At 42.9% G+C, this 19009-nt stretch overlaps 1 protein-coding gene across 1 annotated transcript in view; it reads right to left on the reverse strand.

Moving 5' to 3' along the window:
* The window catches only part of ANXA4 (annexin A4), a 65725-nt gene that overhangs the window by 19208 nt on the left and 27508 nt on the right, over positions 1 to 19009 (reverse strand). Inside the window, exons 2-4 of the mRNA XM_019647698.1 lie at positions 11347 to 11401; positions 4368 to 4455; positions 731 to 825 (exon numbers count right to left, since the gene is read on the reverse strand). Coding sequence (XP_019503243.1) covers positions 731 to 825; positions 4368 to 4455; positions 11347 to 11355 — 192 coding nt within the window. The 5' untranslated portion in view covers positions 11356 to 11401. The remainder of the gene's footprint in view (positions 1 to 730; positions 826 to 4367; positions 4456 to 11346; positions 11402 to 19009) is intronic.

Raw genomic sequence — 19009 nt, forward strand, 5'->3', positions numbered from 1 at the left:
GTTCCTGTACTCTGAGGCTGGAGCCACTCATTGATGTTTCCTCAATAAAAAGATTCTTGCTAATCACGCAGATAGGTTTTCAGTGATGTGGAAAGATTGGGTGTAATGACGCTGGTTAAGTGTGTCATTAAAACGGAGACAGAGAGAGGGTTCTTGAGGGGTATGGGATTCAAACTGGAAGGGTAAAACATGGTGAGGGAACAACCTCTGAATGCATAAGCTAATAAATTATATACATATACACAAACATGTAAGTCCCATTCTAGAATTTGATGAGGAACTGAGGATCATCAAAGGAATGAATATATGCTACAAATGGGTTTATGCGGAAGAGTTGGAATAAACCGTAAGTCCTAGGAAAGTCTATTTAAAGCAAACTGGATTTAAATATTTTCATCAGCTTGGAGGGTCTTCATCCACAGTGGCCTAAAAGAAGCCTGTTCAGGGTCAAGGAAGCAACACTGGGAGGTCGGCCCTGTCTGATGCTCAAAAGGGTGCTGGTTGAGTCTATTCAATAGCCAAGTTCCTGCAAGGACCTGGGTGGGGAGAGACTAAGCTTGACCTTGAGTTCTGTGACTCAAGAGCTCCCTGAAATTACTTCTTGCTAAGGATAATTGAGCGAGTGTGTTGAAACCATTTTTTTCAAGAATATCTTTAAACAAGGCAAAGACTCTGTCTTTTGAAAACACAGCGCCACTGAAAAATCTAGATCAGAGAGACTGTGGCCTACCCTGCCGATGGAGGATTTGTAGGCCGTCCTGATTTCCTGGCGCTGGGCCGTGTTGCGGTAGGCGAGCACATTGATAATGGCGTCTTCATCGGTGCCTGGTGGTAGGGGAGCAGAGACAGTGAGTGAGTGTAATCTGAGAAAGGAATGAGAAAATGGGCTCCCCTGCACAACCTGGGGTCACCCAAACACACGCAGAGAGCTTTCTAAGAAAAGCGGTTCGTTCAGAGGGTTTGTCTATTTTGGGGGGGAAACAGACCCTGGATTTGAGTCTTAGCCTCTCCTTCCATTAATTGTTAACCACTGAACAAAACAATTCAAGTCTCTGAGCATTTGTTTCCTTGTCTATACATGTGCGTGATCACGATCACAGAGCTGCTGCAAGTGTTCCATAGAACAATGAAGTGAATTACTTAGCACAATGCCCAACTCTTACTAAACAGTCAATAAATGCTGGCTGGGATTGTGCTTTCCACCCTGCTTTCCCCCCTCCTCTGGAATTCTTCCCTGTCCTTTGGAGCCTCTGTATCTATTTCCATGTTCTTGCCTTTTCTCTCATTTATAATCTCTTTATCATTTTCTCTGAGATTTGAAACAATTCAAATTTGTCTTTTAATTCACTGACTTGGCACTTTGCAGGGTCTAAATTGACTGCTCGCTGCATTCGCTGTGTTTTAATATCTGTAGTTGTGTTTTTCACTTCCAAACTGCCTTTCCTGATCTCAGATGGCTCCTTTTCTATAACTGCCAATGAATTCCCATGATGCAATATCCCCCCAAAGCTTTACAGTATGAATTACAAATTAGAAATGTCCTAAGTTTTGTTTGCCTGGTTCTTGCAGCAAAGCAGCTTTTACGGGGGTGGGGGTGGGGGTGGGGGAGGCTTTATTCTGATTTTTCACATTGGTCCCTTGTTTCAGTTACAGCTGGATGTTCATGTATGTCTGGTGAATTTTCTGTTTCCTCACTGTTTGTACCATGTGGGGAGTTGTGATGGAACCTGCTCTCTGTTCTCTTAAAAAAAAAATGAGGGTAATAAACACAATCATTCTTTTCTCCTTCAGAAATCTCAGCTGGGGAGAGAAAGTTCATCGCCTTTTGCTCACCTGCTTTCTGTGAAAGGTACCATCCTTTTTCCAGTCAGTCAGGTTCGAACCCATAAAATAGCTTTGGTTTTTTTACCCTTTCTTCCTCCACATTCAAATTTCCTGCAAAGTCATGCAAAATCTAGCTCTGTGATCATCTTTGCATCTGTCCCCTCTTTTTATTTATTTATTTTTAAAGATTTTTTTATTGGGGAATTGGGGGGATGGGAACAGTGCTGGGGAATTGGGAGAAGGGGAACAGACAAATTGCTGTCATTTTGTTCTTCAGTCTAGTTGTGGAGGATGTTGCTTCACTGGACCAAGTTGGCACCATTATTGCGCTCTTCCCGGGCGAGGCAGTCAGTCGCCGGCTTCTGGACGGCCGCTCACTGCGGCTGCTGGCCGCTCACGCTGAAAGCTGGCTACACACAGTAGCCCATGGCAACCCATTGCCACAGGGGCTGCAGCCTTCGCCGGTGACTCACGGCAGCCCAGCTCCAGGTTGAGCTGTTGTTCAGCATTTTAGCTGTAGAGGGCAGCGTCACTGGCCCTCATATGTGGGATCCGAACCGGGGCACTCTGGCGTCCCAAGCCAGTTCTTAACCATCGTGCCACTCGGCCGGCCCCTGTCCCCTCTTTTTAATTCATACCACTACCACTACCACACCCATTCAGGATCTCATGGTTTCTTCTTTTTTTTCTTTTTTCTTTTCTCCCTGCCTTCTCAGAAAGCGCCCAACAGCCAAGTCCAGCTTTGCAAGCACTTCTTGCTATAAGCCACCTTTCCATGTATTTACTGTGATGCCCGTAGGCCTCAGCTAAACTGGAAAACGGGACAATGCTCACACTCATCCCATGTCTTTACTCATGCTATTCCATTTGCCTGAAGCACATTCTCTCTTCTCTCTATTTATTGAAACTCATCTCCCAAGGCCCGCCTCTCATTCTACATTCTCCAAGGTGTTTTGCCTGATGTCCCCACATGAAATGATCTCTCTGAACCTTAATAGGATCTTATTTGTGCCCCTCCTATAGCTATCATATTATGAACCGGTCATAGTGTTTTCTGCATATGCCTTAGCCACCTAGCATGCACGGACGAGTTGACCACAAGGCTTAGGCTTTACAAGCCTTATCTCCTCCGACTGTCCACCTTGCATTGGCCCCCACACAGCAGGCACTGAAAAGCAATGGCTGTGTCAAATGTCTCCTGACTCTGATTTTGAGAATTCTGAATGCCATGTGGCACACATTCTGAATTATGGTGCCCTTGACATATACCAAACAATTAGGATAAACCTGAAAAAAAAAAAGTGGGCCCAGTACATTTTCCATTTTATTTATGAAAAAGGGGAAATGAGGAGATAGATACATAGATTGAGAACAATGCTCTGTTTGGAGGTGGGCAGCATGATAGCCCAGTGGGTCAAGTGCCACCTCTGGAGCCGGACTACCTGGAATTGCCTCGAATCCTGACTCTAACACTTACTCGTTCTGAGAGACCTTGGACAAGGTAGGCAGCCTCCCCAAATCTCAGTGTTCTCATCAGTAAAACTGCTATCAGGATTAAAACAGATAATCCATGTAACACACTGTGCCTGACACACAGAACTTAAATGTTCACTAGTGTTATTATTGTTGCTGGTGCTGTTAGGAGCATGGGGGCTAAGTAAAAGGAACACTTCTTGGAGAGAAAAACTGGGGAACTAAGGCCTCATGGTCAAGATTTTTATCCAAATCTCAAGGAGGTTCTAAATCGCAGCTTTAAACCAGGGGGCCTTCTCGGGCCAAATGTCCACCCAAGCAAGGAACTGGGCCAGGGCGGCCCGCAGTACACCCTGCGTGACTGTGCTCCCCCAGCACGAGGCCTTTGCCCTCGGGGAGCTAACTGGAGGGAAGTGCACTGGAAGACAAGCCTTTGTGGTTGTGTGCAGGTGGCTTTCTCACATAAACCCCCACACACTGCATGTTGGGACTGTGCAGCTGTGCCCATTACAGCAACAGGTGGAGGGACTCAAGGGAGAGAATGTGGACTTAGAGTGGGCAAACCCGGTCTCGGCGCTGGGCTCTGCTGAGTGACTCATGGCTCAGTTCGACTTACTGTGTGACTTACTGTGTAACTTAACTTCTCTGGGTCTCAGTTTCACATCCGTAAAATGGGGCAAAAATAACAATAGCTGCTTTCACTAAATCACAAGGTCGTTGTATTTATCCATTGAGATAATATTTGTGAAAGTGCTTTGTAAACCTTATGGCACTATACACACCCAGCACTAAGTGGAAAACAAATCCATTTCTAAAATTTTAGATATAGATTCATAATGTGGTGATATAAAACAGATTTCAATAATTGGGAAAATACAGAATGAGTACATGAAATTAAAAATTCTGTAGTAAAAGTGCATTATGAATGCCCTTCCATCTCATTTGTCCTGAAAAGCCAACTTGTTCCCACTGTGTTTTCTTAGACGGAGACCTACTCATCATTGCCAGTGGACACAGCATCCTCTGAGTGACTCTGTGACACACAACACATGAGAGAGTGGGACACTTACCAAGCCCTTTCATGGCCTTCCTCAGGGCCTGGGCATCTTCAGCGGCATTGAATCCTGAAGCAGGTTTGATGGTGCCTCCTTTGGTTGCCTGAGCACAGAGAAAGATATGAGTGACAAGCAGCATCTGACCGACACAGAGGCGCCTCATTCAGCAAACATTTGTTGAGCACCTACTATGGGCCAGACACTATTCTAAGTGCTGGGGTTACAGCAGGGGCCATGAGAGATGAGGCTCTTGCTCCCACAGAGCTGACTTTTAGTTCAGGGGGGAGGTGAGGAAGGGGCAGACAGTAAACAAGCCAACACAATCATATTCCACCACTTGCCAGGTGGTGAGAAGTGCTACAGAGCAGATAGAGAGGTCCTGGAGGGGCTCCTCTGAGGAGTGACATTTAGGCTGAGATCCCAATGACATGAAGCAGCTGACCACACAAAGATCATGGGGGAAAGTGTTACAGGCAGAGGAAACAGCTAAGGGAAAGGCCCTTAGGCTGGAACTAGCTTTTATGGGAGCAGCAGGACAGAGGCCCGTGTGGCTGAAGTTGGTGGGCAAAGAGGAGAGTGGTAAGATCAAGTTATACAACAACCTATGCGTAATCTTATCGTACCCCCCTTCCCACACCCACCCACACACACACACACACATAAAGGGGGGAAAAATCAAACCTGAATCTGATCAATCCTCTAGAGGCAACTTACAGTATATAGAAGAGAGATGGAAATGTCAACCCACATCACATCGTTGGAAACAATTATATTTCAAGGGGAATTGGAAAAGAGAGAGATGGAGGGGAACTATAGCTGAGATTTAAAAAGCATATCAGTAATCACAATGGGTGAACCTTACTTGGATCCTGAATCAAACAAACAGTAAAAAAAATATTACATTTATGAGACAATTGGAAATTTAAACACTGACTTGATATTAATGACATTAAGGAATCAGTGCTAACATTTTTAGGTGTGATAATGGTATTGTGGTTCAATTTTTTTTAAGCGTTTAATGTTATATGTATTGAAATAGTTTACAGATGAGATAAGATGTCTGAAATTTGCTTCAAAATAACACAGGTGGGACAGAGTAAATGAAGATAAAAAGAAATAAGACTGACCATGAGTTAATAATTATTGATGGGTACAAAGGGGTTATTTTAAATATTCGGTCTACTTTTATATGTGTTTAAACTTTTGCATAATAAAATTTGTTTTCAAAGAAAGAAGGAAAGAGGAAGGGAGGGAGGGAGGAAGGGAGGAAGGAAGGAAGGAAGGAAGAGAAAGAAAGAAGGAACAGAGAGGTAGGCTGAGGCCAGAACAAGGCAGCTCTTGCACGCAAGCCAGGTAAAGAGTTTATATTTTATTCTAAGTGCAGTGTGAAACCACTGACAGGTTTTAAGCAAGGGGATGGGGCAGATGATATGATTTACATGTTAAAAAGATCACTCACAGGCTGGCTGAGTGGCTCAGTTGGTTAAGAGCTTGCTCAAGAGTTTGAGTTCTGAGCAACAGGGTTGCCAGTTCGATTCACGGCCCGAGCTGAGCTGCCGCTGAGCTGCCAACAGGTGGCAGGATGGCTCAGCTAAAACTAACTAACTAAATAAATAAATAATAAAACATAAAATATTTTTAAAAAAAAGATCACTCAGGCTGCTGTAGGGTGATTGATGTAGGGACCAGTTGAGAATCTGGGCCAAGATCCAGGGATATGATGTGAAACAAGGATGAAATAGAAAAGATGGAAAGAAACAGACTCAGCACATGTCTTGGGGCAAAGGCGACAGAACTTGCTGATGGAATGACGTGGGGGGTGAAGAAAGAAAAGAATCAAGTGACTCTAAATCTTTCCCCCTCAAGCAGCTACACAGAGAGTGATATCATTTACCCAGATAGAGAAAACTGGAGGAGGACTACTAGATTTGGGGTGACAGTAGGGGGTGGGATTTAGAAGTTCTATTTTCAAAACATTACATTTGGGGTGTCTATTAAACATCCAAGTGCAGTTGTCAAAAGGACAGCGGGCTATGCAATATAAGCAGAAGTCAAATCTAGAGTCATAAATATAGGACACATCAACATTTGGACGGTATTGGATGAGATGACCTAGGGAAAAAGTAAAGCTGGAGAAGAACAGGACAGCCAGGGCCTCTCCAGCAGGAGGGGTCCAGCACAGAAGGAGAACCCAGAAAGGATGACCAAGAAGGACTGGTCCTTGAGGTAAAAGGAAAACCAGCACAGTGTGTTGTCTAGCGGCTAAGGAAGGGAGTAGGGAGTGCCTGCCGAGGCAGGTGTAAGAGGAGAACCCAGGAGGCTGTCAGATTTGGTAGCATGGAGGTTTCTGGTAACCCCGACAAGAGCTTTTCTACTGGAATGGAGGGGACAAAAGCCTGACTAAGTGGGCAGAGGGGAGAATGGGAAGTCATGAGGAGGAGACAGCAGCTCTAGACAACGGAGGCAAACTAGCATCACTGGGAATGATCAATGTAACTTAAAGTAAGGCATACTCTGTTGTGTCCAAAGATAAAAAATTAAGTGAACCTGACTTTCTGCAAATAAAGATTAAAAATCAAAAACATCAACAAGCAAAACATGGGTTAGTGACCAGTAGGAACCATATCAGTTGGACTATGACTTAAGATCAAAATGCCTTGAATATTACAAATGTATGTACTGATTTATTAACGTTATTTATGTATGTAAAAGAGCATAGAGAAATATATATGTTACTCAATATAAAAAATAAATAAATAATGGAGAAATGCAGTGACAGGGCACAAAGCATAGAAGCTTAAGGTAAAGCTAGGGAGGTGGGAAGGAAACCAAAATGCAGACCATAGGGGCCTGTGTAGGGGCCTGAGCGGCAAGCTACGGGAGCAAAAGCAAGAGGGAATTATAATCAGTAAGGAGGCTTGCTGTGTCCGTGAGAAGAAAAGAGATCAACTGTCCCCAAATTGCCCTGCATTTCTTTGTACTTAGTTTAGAGAGAGGCAGTCTGCATTTGTGCGGTTCTTATGGGTTCCCTGATTTAGCAGCAAAGGGCGGAACTAAACTACTTTGGTTTCTGTATATACAGTATCTTCCCCACTGTTCACTGACATGAAACATTATAATCTTTTAGCAACCTGTGTTCTGAAGTTATGAATTCTGTTTTCTTGTCTTTAAAAATGGCCTACTTAGTCATAGCCAGTACTTTATAATAATTATTCTGCCTCATCTCCTTTCCCTTAGTTAATTTATCAAGTGTATGCAGTTCTTTTTTTTTTTTTTTAAGATTTTTATTGGGGAATTGGGGGAAGGGGAACAGACAAGTTGCTGTCTTTTTGTTCTTCAGTCTAGTTGTGGAGGACGTTGCTTCACTGGCCCAAGTTGGCACCATCATTGAGCTCTTCCCAGGAGAGGCAGATCAGTTGCCGGCTTCCAGACGGCCACTCATGGTGGCAGCTGGCTACACACGGTAGCCCATGGAAACCCACTGCAGCAGGGGCTGCAGCCTATGCCGTTGCCAGCGACTCGTGGCAACCCAGCTCCAGGTTGAGCTGTTGTTCAGCATCTTAGCTGTAGAGGGCAGTGTCACTGGCCCTCATATGTGGGATCCGAACAAGGTCCTCTGGCGTCCCAAGCCAGTTCTTAACCAACGTGCCACTTGGCTGGCCCAAGTGTACGCAGTTCTCTAGCAAGTCAGACTTGAGCTCTCTGAGCTAGTCCACCTTGGCCTAGACCTCTCAGCCCCACTCTGGTCCACATCAAGCCCAGCCAAAGTCCTCAGTTACCAGAGAGTATGGGCCTCATCTGCTGAAAGACCAGGCTTTCAGCTCCTAGACACGGTCAGCATCCAGCACTTAGTTATCACACTCATGCACCTATGAGAGGAATGTAGAAATCTATGACATTAACTTCCTTAGGCACTGTTAGGGGTTGAATTGTGCCTCCCCCAACCAAAAAAAAAAATAGATATGTTGAAGTCCTAAGCCCCAGTACCTCAGAATGTGATTTTATTTGGAAATAGGGTCATTGTAGATATGATTAATTAAATTAAGATGAAGTCATACTAGAGATGGTTGAGTCCTTAATCCAATACGACTGGTGCCCTTATAAGAAAACAGCATGTGAAGACAGAGACACAGGGAGGACACCACATAACAGCAAAGGCAGAGAGAGATAGGAGTTAAGCAGCTGCAAGCCAAGGAATACCTAGGATTTCCAGAAAACCACCAGAAGCTAGGAAGAGGCAAGGCAGGAGTCTCCTACAGGTTTCAGAGGGATCAGGGTTAAGCCAGTCCTTGAGTTTTGGATTTCTAGCCTCCAGAACTGTGAGACAACAAATTTCTACTATTTTAAGTCACCCAGTTTGTGGTACGTCTCTGTGGCAGCCCTAAGAAATTAACACGGGCACTTTACTTCTTTTCTTCTACTATACACTGGCAGTGATAAGCAAATTGGAGATTTTCTGTCAAAATTCCAACATGGCTTAAGTCAGCCCTTGGCCCGACCATGAGACAGCTTTCTGAGCCAAGTGTTTCACAAGGTTCTTTTAGAACTTCAGTATTGAAAAAATTTTGGATGGTACTCAAATGCTGCATTCAACTTTAAGGCAAGCTGCATTGCTGGGGGATACTACCATGGGATTAAAATTAATATCTGACAAGATGAATCGATAGAGGGATTTGCAAACATGGTTCAGCTTAACAATTAGCATTCTTAGTCACTCTTTTTTCCAGGAAAAAGATAAGCTCGGGAAATTTGTTTGTGTTCGCTCTAAAGAATCCATATTGATTAAATTCCAGGGCATAATGTACCATTATCTGTTCTGGGAAGACAGGGGATTATACCCCAGAAAGGCTTCTTGTGGCTGCAGGCAAAGAAACCAGGGGGGATATGAGGGAGAATGATGACAACAAATCACTAGAAATAGGTGTTATATCACAATCAATGAAATATTCAGTTATTAAAATAATGGAAATGATAAAAGTCAAATAAGATTAGAACACAATGTAACAGAACACTAATTAGCAATAAAAAAGAATGGAGGAACAAACTGCTGATACTTACAGCAACATGGATGGATTACAAAAAATATAATGCTCAGAGATAAAAAGCCACACACATAAAAGTACATGCTCTATGGTTCCATTTATAGGATGTTCTAGAACAAGCAAAACTATCACTATCTATGGTGATAACCATCAGAACAGTGGTTGCATTTCTGGGGCATGAAGGAACTTCCTGAAGTGATGAAATGTTCTATCTTGATAGAGGAGTAAGTTACAAGGTACAGATATTCGTTAAAACTCATCTACCAGTAACCTTAAGAGCTGTACATTTCACTATATGTAAATGAAACCTCTATAAAAAATTTTAAAAATACTTGAATACAGTATCTATTAAAACATGTTTTTCTTTTAGAAATGTATCATATAGTCATTGCAGTGATTTGGAATATTTTTTTTTAATTTAAGAAGAAAATTAAAACATCCATATTTCTGCCATGTAAATAATTTTAATAAGCTATGTTAGCATAGCAAAGATTAAATACATACTTAACTGTTATTTATGCTCTTATTACTACTGTTTAAAAACCATTATAGGGGCAGCCGGTTAGCTCAGTTGGTTAGAGCGCAGTGCTCATAACACCAAGGTTGCCAGTTCAATCCCTGCATGGGCCACTGAGCTGCGCCCTCCACAACTAGATTGAAACAACTACTTGACTTGGAGCTGATGGGTCCTGAAAAAACACACTGGTTCCCCAATTTAAAAAAAACAAACGATTATACACATAAAATTATGGAAAATAATTGGGAATTACAATATTGTGACTAGTGTATGTTTTCCCTTTCCTTTTAAAAATGTCCTTTATCTGTCCAATAAATAATAGTCATTATGGGAAAGATGAGAGCAACCAAGGTAATTTTCCTCGAGTGGAAAGCACATTATAGGGTCACTTGGTTACAATCATCACATGTAGGAAGGCTGTGAGCTTGCTGAGGACAGGAAGAGTGTCCCATTGGTTTTAAGTCTCCAGAGCCAAGTACCATGTCTGGCACAAAGTAGAGGCACTGTAAACATTTCTGAATAAATGTTCTCCATGTCCAGGGAGAGTCCATTAAGAATAAATGGATTTTAAATTAAAGCATAAGAGATTTTGGGCAGACATGAGTATGCCTTTGACTGGCAGGGATGATGAAGAAAATTCTAGAATGTCTAATATAATAAAAATCAAGGGTACATTACTATTTGCTCAGGATAGTTTACACATTCGCCTTCCTAAAGGAAGGCGTCTAGAACTGGTGGGGTCTCTAGTCCCTCTCCAGGTATAAGATTCTACTTCTATTATTCCTTCTTAGGAAAGCGGGGATCAGAATCACCCGCCTATTCAGAAACCTTGTTTGGGTGGGAGAAGGAGAGCAGATGGCCAGCTTCAGGTAGAGCCACGTTTGCAGCTACCAGGCTCAGCCTCCACCTCAGCATTGAACTTTATGGAGCTCTCTAAGGGATCTGATTCCCTGCCTGTCTCAAAGATCAGGTAACCAAACTCCCAGGAGTCCGGTCACAGCCCAAAGCAGATGGCAGATGACAAGCTCCTATGGCTAGATACACCCTTCTTGATGCGCCTGGGGTTACACCAAAATTTGTATGGCACTTATTTCCTGGTCGTAGTATCTACAGGATTTTCAGTGTTCCCTATTTCTTTGCCTCAATTTTCTCTAAGGAACATGTAGTGCTTCTGGAGAGAGAAAACGATAACTTGTTTCTGCATCTCAGGATGTTAGAAGTATTCAAAAGATTCTCTTTGAATTAATTTTCAGGGTCAAGTTACTCACCAACTATGAAAGAAATTAAAATGGTGTTTAAAAAAAATGCCTTTTCATTTCCTCCTCCCCACCTCTGTTGAGCAAACAATCCTTTATATAAGCCAATAGTCCCTGAGTAAGCACCCTGCACCTGTCTGCGGCTGGTACCAGGTAGGGTGAGGCACTCCACAACTTACCATGGCCATGACTCTGTGTCAAGGTCAGATTTCAGTCACACAGGCAGACGTTCTTCTGTGATAAAAGCAGAAGGGGATATTACTGTAATGAGGGAACTGTCATTAAAATCATTAATCTGGATAACTGACAGTTTGCATGAAGTTAAACCACAGGGAAATAACACCCAGTTTCATCAAAAGGCCAGCTGTTGATTAGCCAAAGATACAAGGGCCAGGCTAATAATTTAAAGCGAAAACTGTTTGAACAGGGAACTCTATTACACCAGCAAAATACTTTCCTATCTGCTCTTCTGTCTGGAGATACACAGTACAGAAATGATTCCTTGAAGTATATTATGTGTACTCAAGACAAGCCTAGATTCTAAACTAGTAGATAAGAAGAGGTGCCTCCCTAGAGAAGAAATAGATAATCCAGCTGCATCAGGGAAAAGTACTGCACTCCAGCCTACACAGAGTGAATGTGTATGTGTGAGTGTGTATATCTGTGTGTGTGTGTGTATGTGAGTGTGAGTGTGAGTGAGTGTGTGTGTATATATGTGAGTGTGAGTGTATGAGATGACTGGCCAGCAGCCCAACCAACTCTTTTCATTTCCCAATAAACACTTTTACTCCCACCATCTCAAGACTTAAAGGTGCTTCTTCTCTTTAAACTGCAACCTTACACACTCCTTAGTTCTCTTCAGCAACTCCTCCTTCATCAAGAAGGCTCGAATCATCACACATTTATTTAGTCATTTGAATGCAAGAAATGTCTTTACTGTCGGCTAGGACTCTTGAGGGGTTCTCATGATATATAGGCGGGCCTCTGAGGGACAGGCCAAATGACTTCCTGTTTCCATATCTAAGTCCTATGGAAAAAGCTCCTTTCCTGAGCATTTAGTTAGATCCTTGATGCTCCAAGAATCGACCTAGAGCCAGAAGCATAGGCATCACCTGGGAGCTTGTTAAAAATGTAAGATCTCAGGTCCCATCCCACACCTACTGCCAGAACATGCATTTTTACAAGATTCCCCAAATACTTGCCTGCACAGTAGCTTGAAAAGCACTGGCCCAAGCAGCACTTTTCAATTATTTGTCCAGAATAACTAAATCCTCCTTAACCCACTTTATTACAACTTAATTCACATTTGGCCACATTTACTTTTCATCTTCCTGCTTTCCTCAGGTTCAGTTCCATTCTTTCTGTTTCCCATCATTCACTGCAGACTTATCTCAGATTACACAAGGGCCTCTTTGCATTAACTGCTCCCTCCGCCTGAAAGTTCTCCTCCAGAACTTTGAATGATTAGCCCCTTCTCATTAGATCTTAGCTCAAATGTCATCTCCTTACAGATGTCTTTCCTGATTGCCTTGTGCAGGCCAGCTCCTTTCCAGTAACCTGATCACATCATTTTCCAAACCAGGATTCAGCAAACTTTTTCTTTTTCTGTGAAGGGCCAGATAATAAATATGTTCAGCTTTCTGAGCCACACAGTCTCTGTCACAACTACTCGGTTCTGCTGTTCTAACATGAAAGCCATCATAGACCATATATAAATGAGTGAGTGTGATTATGCTCTAGTAAGTCTATATTTATGAACACTGAAATTTGAATTTCATATAATTTCATGTTTCATGAAATATTGTTCTTTTGATTGTTTTGTCAATTGTTGAAAGTGTAAAGACCACACTTACCTTGCAGACTGTATAGAAATAGGATTTGGCCCATGAGCTATAATGTGCTGACCCTGGCTCTATATCCTATTGTATTTCCATTTTACTGGTATCTGCAATTATCTTATTTACTCATTTGTTTATTTGTTGTCTGTCTCTCCTGGCAGACTGTAAGCTCCTTGAAGGCAGGTTCTTTGTCTTACTGTCTCCATTAACTATAACAGTGCCTGGAATGTGAAGGTGCTTTATGAATATCTGGTGGTTGAATAAATCTATATAGTCCATGAGCCACTAAGTCCTATAAAGTTTTCCTGCCACATATCTCTTATGTATATCCTATCCAGGTGCCACACCCTCTCCAATTCTTTGCCTTTGTCTGTCTGCCCTGTAGTAGTATCTCAAGCTTTCCTGATCCTTTATCTCTCACTCCAGGCTACCCTACAGTACCTTGCTAAAGTCTGTCTTTTGTTATATCATTTCTCTTCAAAAACCAAAACCTTTTCACGATTTTCCCATTGCCTACAGTACAAAGTCCACCTCCTCCATTGGACCCTTACGAATCAGTTCCCTGCTTCTTTTCAACCTCATTTCTGAGCTTTCCCTGGAATGAGCCCTGTGCTCCAGCAGCAGCCTCATCTCCTCACTGTTCCTGAAGCCAAGGCTCATTGCCACCTCTGCACCTTTGTTCAGGCCGTGCCCCAGAACCAGTTGGCATTCCCCTCAGGAAGGCATTAAATAAACTTACTGTGTTTGAGGGATGGACAAAAGCTTCAAGAACAAGGGCCAGAGTAGCATGAGATGGGGATGGGGTAGGGCCAGGACCACCTATGGGGGCTTCAACAGGCGCCTCTTTGTCATTTGCTCAGAATGGGCTAGGGTAAGCTGTGAGCAGGACTTTTTAAGACTTTCATGGGCCTTAGCCACTCTTTCAACTGTTTCACATCATATAAATTATCAAAAAGCTCCCATATCCATCATTAATATAATTAATATGTGCTTTGGATTGAATTACTGCTGATTGGTTGACAACCTGGCAGACACAGCTTTTAGCATCAAGGGCCCTCCCTTTGCTTCCATGTAGCTTTGGATTAAATGACAAGGACTGAGGAGGCAGGGGATGGGGACACCTCCCATACAAGCCAGACATTCATACAAACACTCGGAGTGGAAAGACTGCTTGAGCAGAGCCTTCCGGAAATACTGAGTGTTATTATTCGATGAGCTAGAAATATTTTACTAAAGGAAAAAACTGTATCATACTTGAATACAGGGTACTTTTAGCTAGCCAATTTATTTTGAAACTTGGACAGCCCACAGTGTAAGCCAATTTATATAGAGACAGCTACTATATATTTCTTATTTACTAGTACCGAACGAGTTTCTAAATAGAGCAATGAATGCAATAAATGGTACTCCTTGATTCTTTCATTAGATATCAGATAATCCATGCAAAGTGAATCCACACAAATGCTTACTAGCAAAGTGTCTGGCACTGAGTAAAAGTCCTAGGAACTCTTGGCAAGGATGGGGGAGGAGCAGAAAGGAGAAGAAGGAACCCCACAAACCCCTCCCCCAAATACAGAATTGCTGTAAGCCTCTTCTTCACTGCACAAAATGATCAGCCCCCAAGGGATGAAAGACCCTTCTCCCTGAAGCTCCACCTATAAGTCTTCCCACATTTCCCACCATCCTGCAGAGCCAAGGTTTCTTTACAGGAATCTTTTTCTGCCTCAGCTTCCTTGATTCACTCATTCCTTCTCTCTGAAGGCCAGCCTACAATTCCATAAACTGAACACTATGACCAAACTCACAATGGCTCAGATTTTGTGTTGGGGTTTGAAAAGCTCCTTTGCTGCTCATGGGTGAGGCGAAATAATTGGCGACTGTGGCTCAGCTTTGACACCTGTAAAATGCAAACACACTCAAGATCGGGTGTGATTCAAATGGCCCTAAAAGCGCAAGGACCTTTCACGATGGAAAGATGAAGACTGAGGGGACCATATGTTTGTGACACCTAAAAAAACCCTAAGGGTTAGGCAGTATGTGGGTGGGAAATTGCAACGTCTTTATAATATCAGAACTATAAAACGAGGCCTCATGGTAGGGCTCCTGAAACCTTTAAGACACAGTTTTAGAGCAACTTAAAAGAAAGCTGGGAACTAAACTTGAGAGACCTACCCCAACAGCAGCTATGTAAGGAAATAATAAGTTGTAAATAAGTTCAACCTATTTCAGGTAAGATTACAAAAATTTGCAGAAATAATTTATGATGGATTTGTAAAGAAAAATTAGGTATGTTGAGAACACATCCATATTGTTTTCCGGTTGACTGTCTAGAAGGATAATTATTACACCATCCCACAAATTGCCCTACTGTATCACTGCCAGAAATTGACAAGCCAGGTGCTGACTCAAGTATAAAGTTTCTTCTGTCCGTATGGCAGACTACACAGGGACATGGAACAAAACTTTTGATATCAAGTAATATTTCAGTGCGTCATACATGGAGGCAGCTGTGTGGGGCATTTCTCCTCACACACCCAGAATTTGGAAAGCAGACAAATTAGATTGTTCCTGAGCATTAGACCAGTAAAATCAGCCAATAACCACCAAAACAAACATACACACATTCATTTCAAGGAGAAAAAAATGGCTCCTGAGCTAAAGCCAACTTGCTGATAGGTACGAGCATATTTAAAGAAAAATTGGGTCCACTGGCAATGCAAGCTCCACAGAAAGTCCTCAGAGGGGCTTACTCTGAAATAGTTATCAAAGCCAGGTCCTAAGGAAAGAGTGGCTTGGCTCTAGGATCCAATAGTTCAGGGTCAGATATGTGAAGATGAATTTTATCCCACCTAAAACCCTTTGTTATGCTTCCATGGTTGCCAAGAACCCTTTGGACTAGAGTTTGGCTTCCCATGTAGACCAGTCTACAAAGTACTGGAGCAGGAGGATTTTTGTCTAAGTAACAATGATATTTCTCAATGTAAATAAATTAGCAGTGTGTGTGTTTGCGTGTGAGTGCGTGTATGTGTGTGCGTGTGTGTGTGTGTGTGTGTGTGTGTGTGTGTGTGGTTAAGCCTGTAAATATGAACCTGTCCCTTAGAGTTGAACCCCTTCTTTTTTTTTAAAGATTTTATTGGGGAATTGGGGGAGGGAACAGCGCTGGGGAATCGGGGAAGAGGAACAGACAAGTTGCTGTCTTTTTGTTCTTCAGTCTAGTTGTGGAGGATGTCACTTCACTGGCCCATGTTGGTATCATCATTGTGCTCTTCCTGGGTGAGGCAGATCGGTCGCCGGCCTCTGGACGGCCGCTCACGGCGGCTCTTGGCAGCTCACATCAGCTACCGGCCACTCACGCTGGCTGCCAGCCACACATGGTAGCTTATGGCAGCCCACTGTAGCTTCACTGCAGCCTACACCGTTGCCGGCGACTCACAGCAGCCCAGCTCCAGGTCAAGCTGTTGTTCACCATCTTAGCTGTAGAGGGCAGTGTCACTGGCCCTCATGTGGGATCCAAACCGGGGCCCTGCTGCTCAGAGCTGGCGTCCCAAGCCAGCTCTTAACCAACATGCCACTCGGCCGGCCTGAACCCCGTCTTGATGTGCTGATGAATACAATTTCTCTGGTCTTGCTGGATGTGGTGCCATGATTAATTCACCCTGGTACTGGATGTGTTCTTAAGATCTCAGGTTACCTTGGTGGCCTCCATTCAGATTCATAACATTGACCCCACATCCCAGGACAGGCAGCCAGAATGTTCATTATGAAGGATTTGCTGTCCTTGTGGCACATTCTCACTGAATCTCTCTCTTCCCCAGAAGATCACATGTGAGTGAGTCATTTACCATGTTTCTTTGGTACATGGTTTCATTTGACATCCCACAGGAGGACAAATTTAAACTTCTGGTTTTCAGATCTGTGGAGGGTGTGACTAGGCACCAAGGCTTTCAAAACTGTTTATGAAATAGGAAAATGAAAGCAACTCTTTTTCCTCGGAAATTAGATCTTTCTAAAGGCAAAGTAAGTTTTTATGTTTTGTTTTGTTGCAGTGATGGGGTTTAAGTCCAGAGAAGTAAACATTTTCAAACATTTAATCAAAGGTGAAGTGTGTAAGCTAAATGAATGCAGTCAAATTTTGAAGCCTGTCTGCTAAGTAACCTCAGGAAAGAATCTATTCTAACCAGCACCTGGCAAGTAACTTACTGACAGACTTTTGTCCAAATTTTAGCTACTTATTCACAGTAGTGTGTGTATGTGTGTGTGTGTGTGGGGGGAGGGGCGGGGAGAACAATAGTAATAATAATTTTGATTCACAAATAATTTTAAAACACATGTTTTACATATAACCAACGATATCCCCACTCCTCTAGCATTCCCATATCAGGCCAATCTATTCAAGTTTTTACTCTATTCCAATGATTCCTTTGTCTAAAAGGCAGGAGGAAGGAAGGAACATTACTAAATACTCCTCTCTATTACCTTAATGTATCTACTCAATAACCTTTGGAGTCATGAAGATTAGAGAACTAAAAAGAGTGCTGAGGTGGCCTAAATGATCATCGGGAAAGCTGGCTGGGTCTGGTACTCTGTTCAATGCTTGACTTGCTAAATGACTTTCTACTTCACTTAATACCTCGGTTTCCCCAGGCACAAGCCTTGGGTAGGGTACAGCTCAAACCATATTCTGATAACCTATATGTAGCTACCCTAACTTTGGCTCCCTGGGTACTGTATTCTGTTTGCATAGTATAGTGCTTCAGACTTTCCTAAGCAATTTTCTTTTGTTATCTGAGGGACTCTTAGTACCACCTGAGCACTGGAGACCTCTGGAACTCTAGTTGGCTGTTTTTTTTTGTTGTTGGTGGTGGTGTCTTTGAACGATTCTGCCTTTTAACTGCAGACAAACCAGATTCCCCTCCTCTCAGGCCAGTGACCATAGAAACAAGAAGCTGCTTGCTGGTAACATTGATTATTGCTCACAGTCATGAGACTGATATGACAGTTTCACCGATGTTTTACGGTCATTCATTCAACAAACAGTATCTGAATGCCTGCCCCATGTCTGGTACTGTTCTAGGCACTAAAAGGCATACTTTAATTTCCACTTACTTATACACCCTATGTAATAACAGAAAATTATCCTCTAGGCCTTGTCTGTTCAAGAGTAGCTTATCATTAAAAAAAAATCCTCAAGGCTGTTGATGACTCCATTGAACTTCCTTCTCAATGCAAGGACTCTCTACAATCTTTGTGAATGGTCATCTCACAACCTTTAGTCATCCTTCCTCTGGTCATGGGACTCCATGAAGGACTTCATTCCTGCATGAAGCAGCCTCGGCCACTGCTAAGTGGCTCAGTATCAGGAAAGCTGGCCTTGTACTCTTTGTTCTGTGCTCTGGAGCTAGTGTCAAAGGTTAGAAAGAGTGACCCTATTTGATTATGTTTATCCTAGTGCTAGCTGTATTAAGATAATAAAAATATTACCCAGTATGCACCAGTAGGGAGAGAAAGAAGGAATGCCAGAAATAGCTCCTCCAGCTTTTGCTAGGAACCAAAAACATTATGGGCTTTCATTTAAAGCTATGGGTTTGGCACAGCTCTGGCGTGTTCTCTCCAGCCTTAGATGGCAGTTACTTATACTGTTAGAGGCAGTGCCCCTCCAGACCTAAAACACAGTTATTCTTTTGCTCTTCTAGAGTTGATTTTCCCCTTTTCTAGATCAAAATGTTAAGTTAACCACGGATGAGAGCAATTCCAAGGCTGAAATATATGTATATTAAAAAAGCAGGAATAGAAATTATGGGGGCAGGGAGATGTTTGCCTCCTAAGAGAGCTCATTTCTACTAGTGCTGGATTGTCAGGGTAAAGACTTTAGAGGACCGGCCTAGTGGCGCGATGGTTAAGAACTGGCTTGGGACGCCAGAGGGCCCCTGTTCGGATCCCACATATGAGGGCCAGTGACACTGCCCTCCACAGCTAAGATGCTGAACAACAGCTCAACCTGGAG

Source organism: Hipposideros armiger, unplaced genomic scaffold, assembly GCF_001890085.2.
Source record: "Hipposideros armiger isolate ML-2016 unplaced genomic scaffold, ASM189008v1 scaffold_114, whole genome shotgun sequence".
In the NCBI taxonomy this organism is placed as follows: Eukaryota; Metazoa; Chordata; class Mammalia; order Chiroptera; family Hipposideridae; genus Hipposideros; species Hipposideros armiger.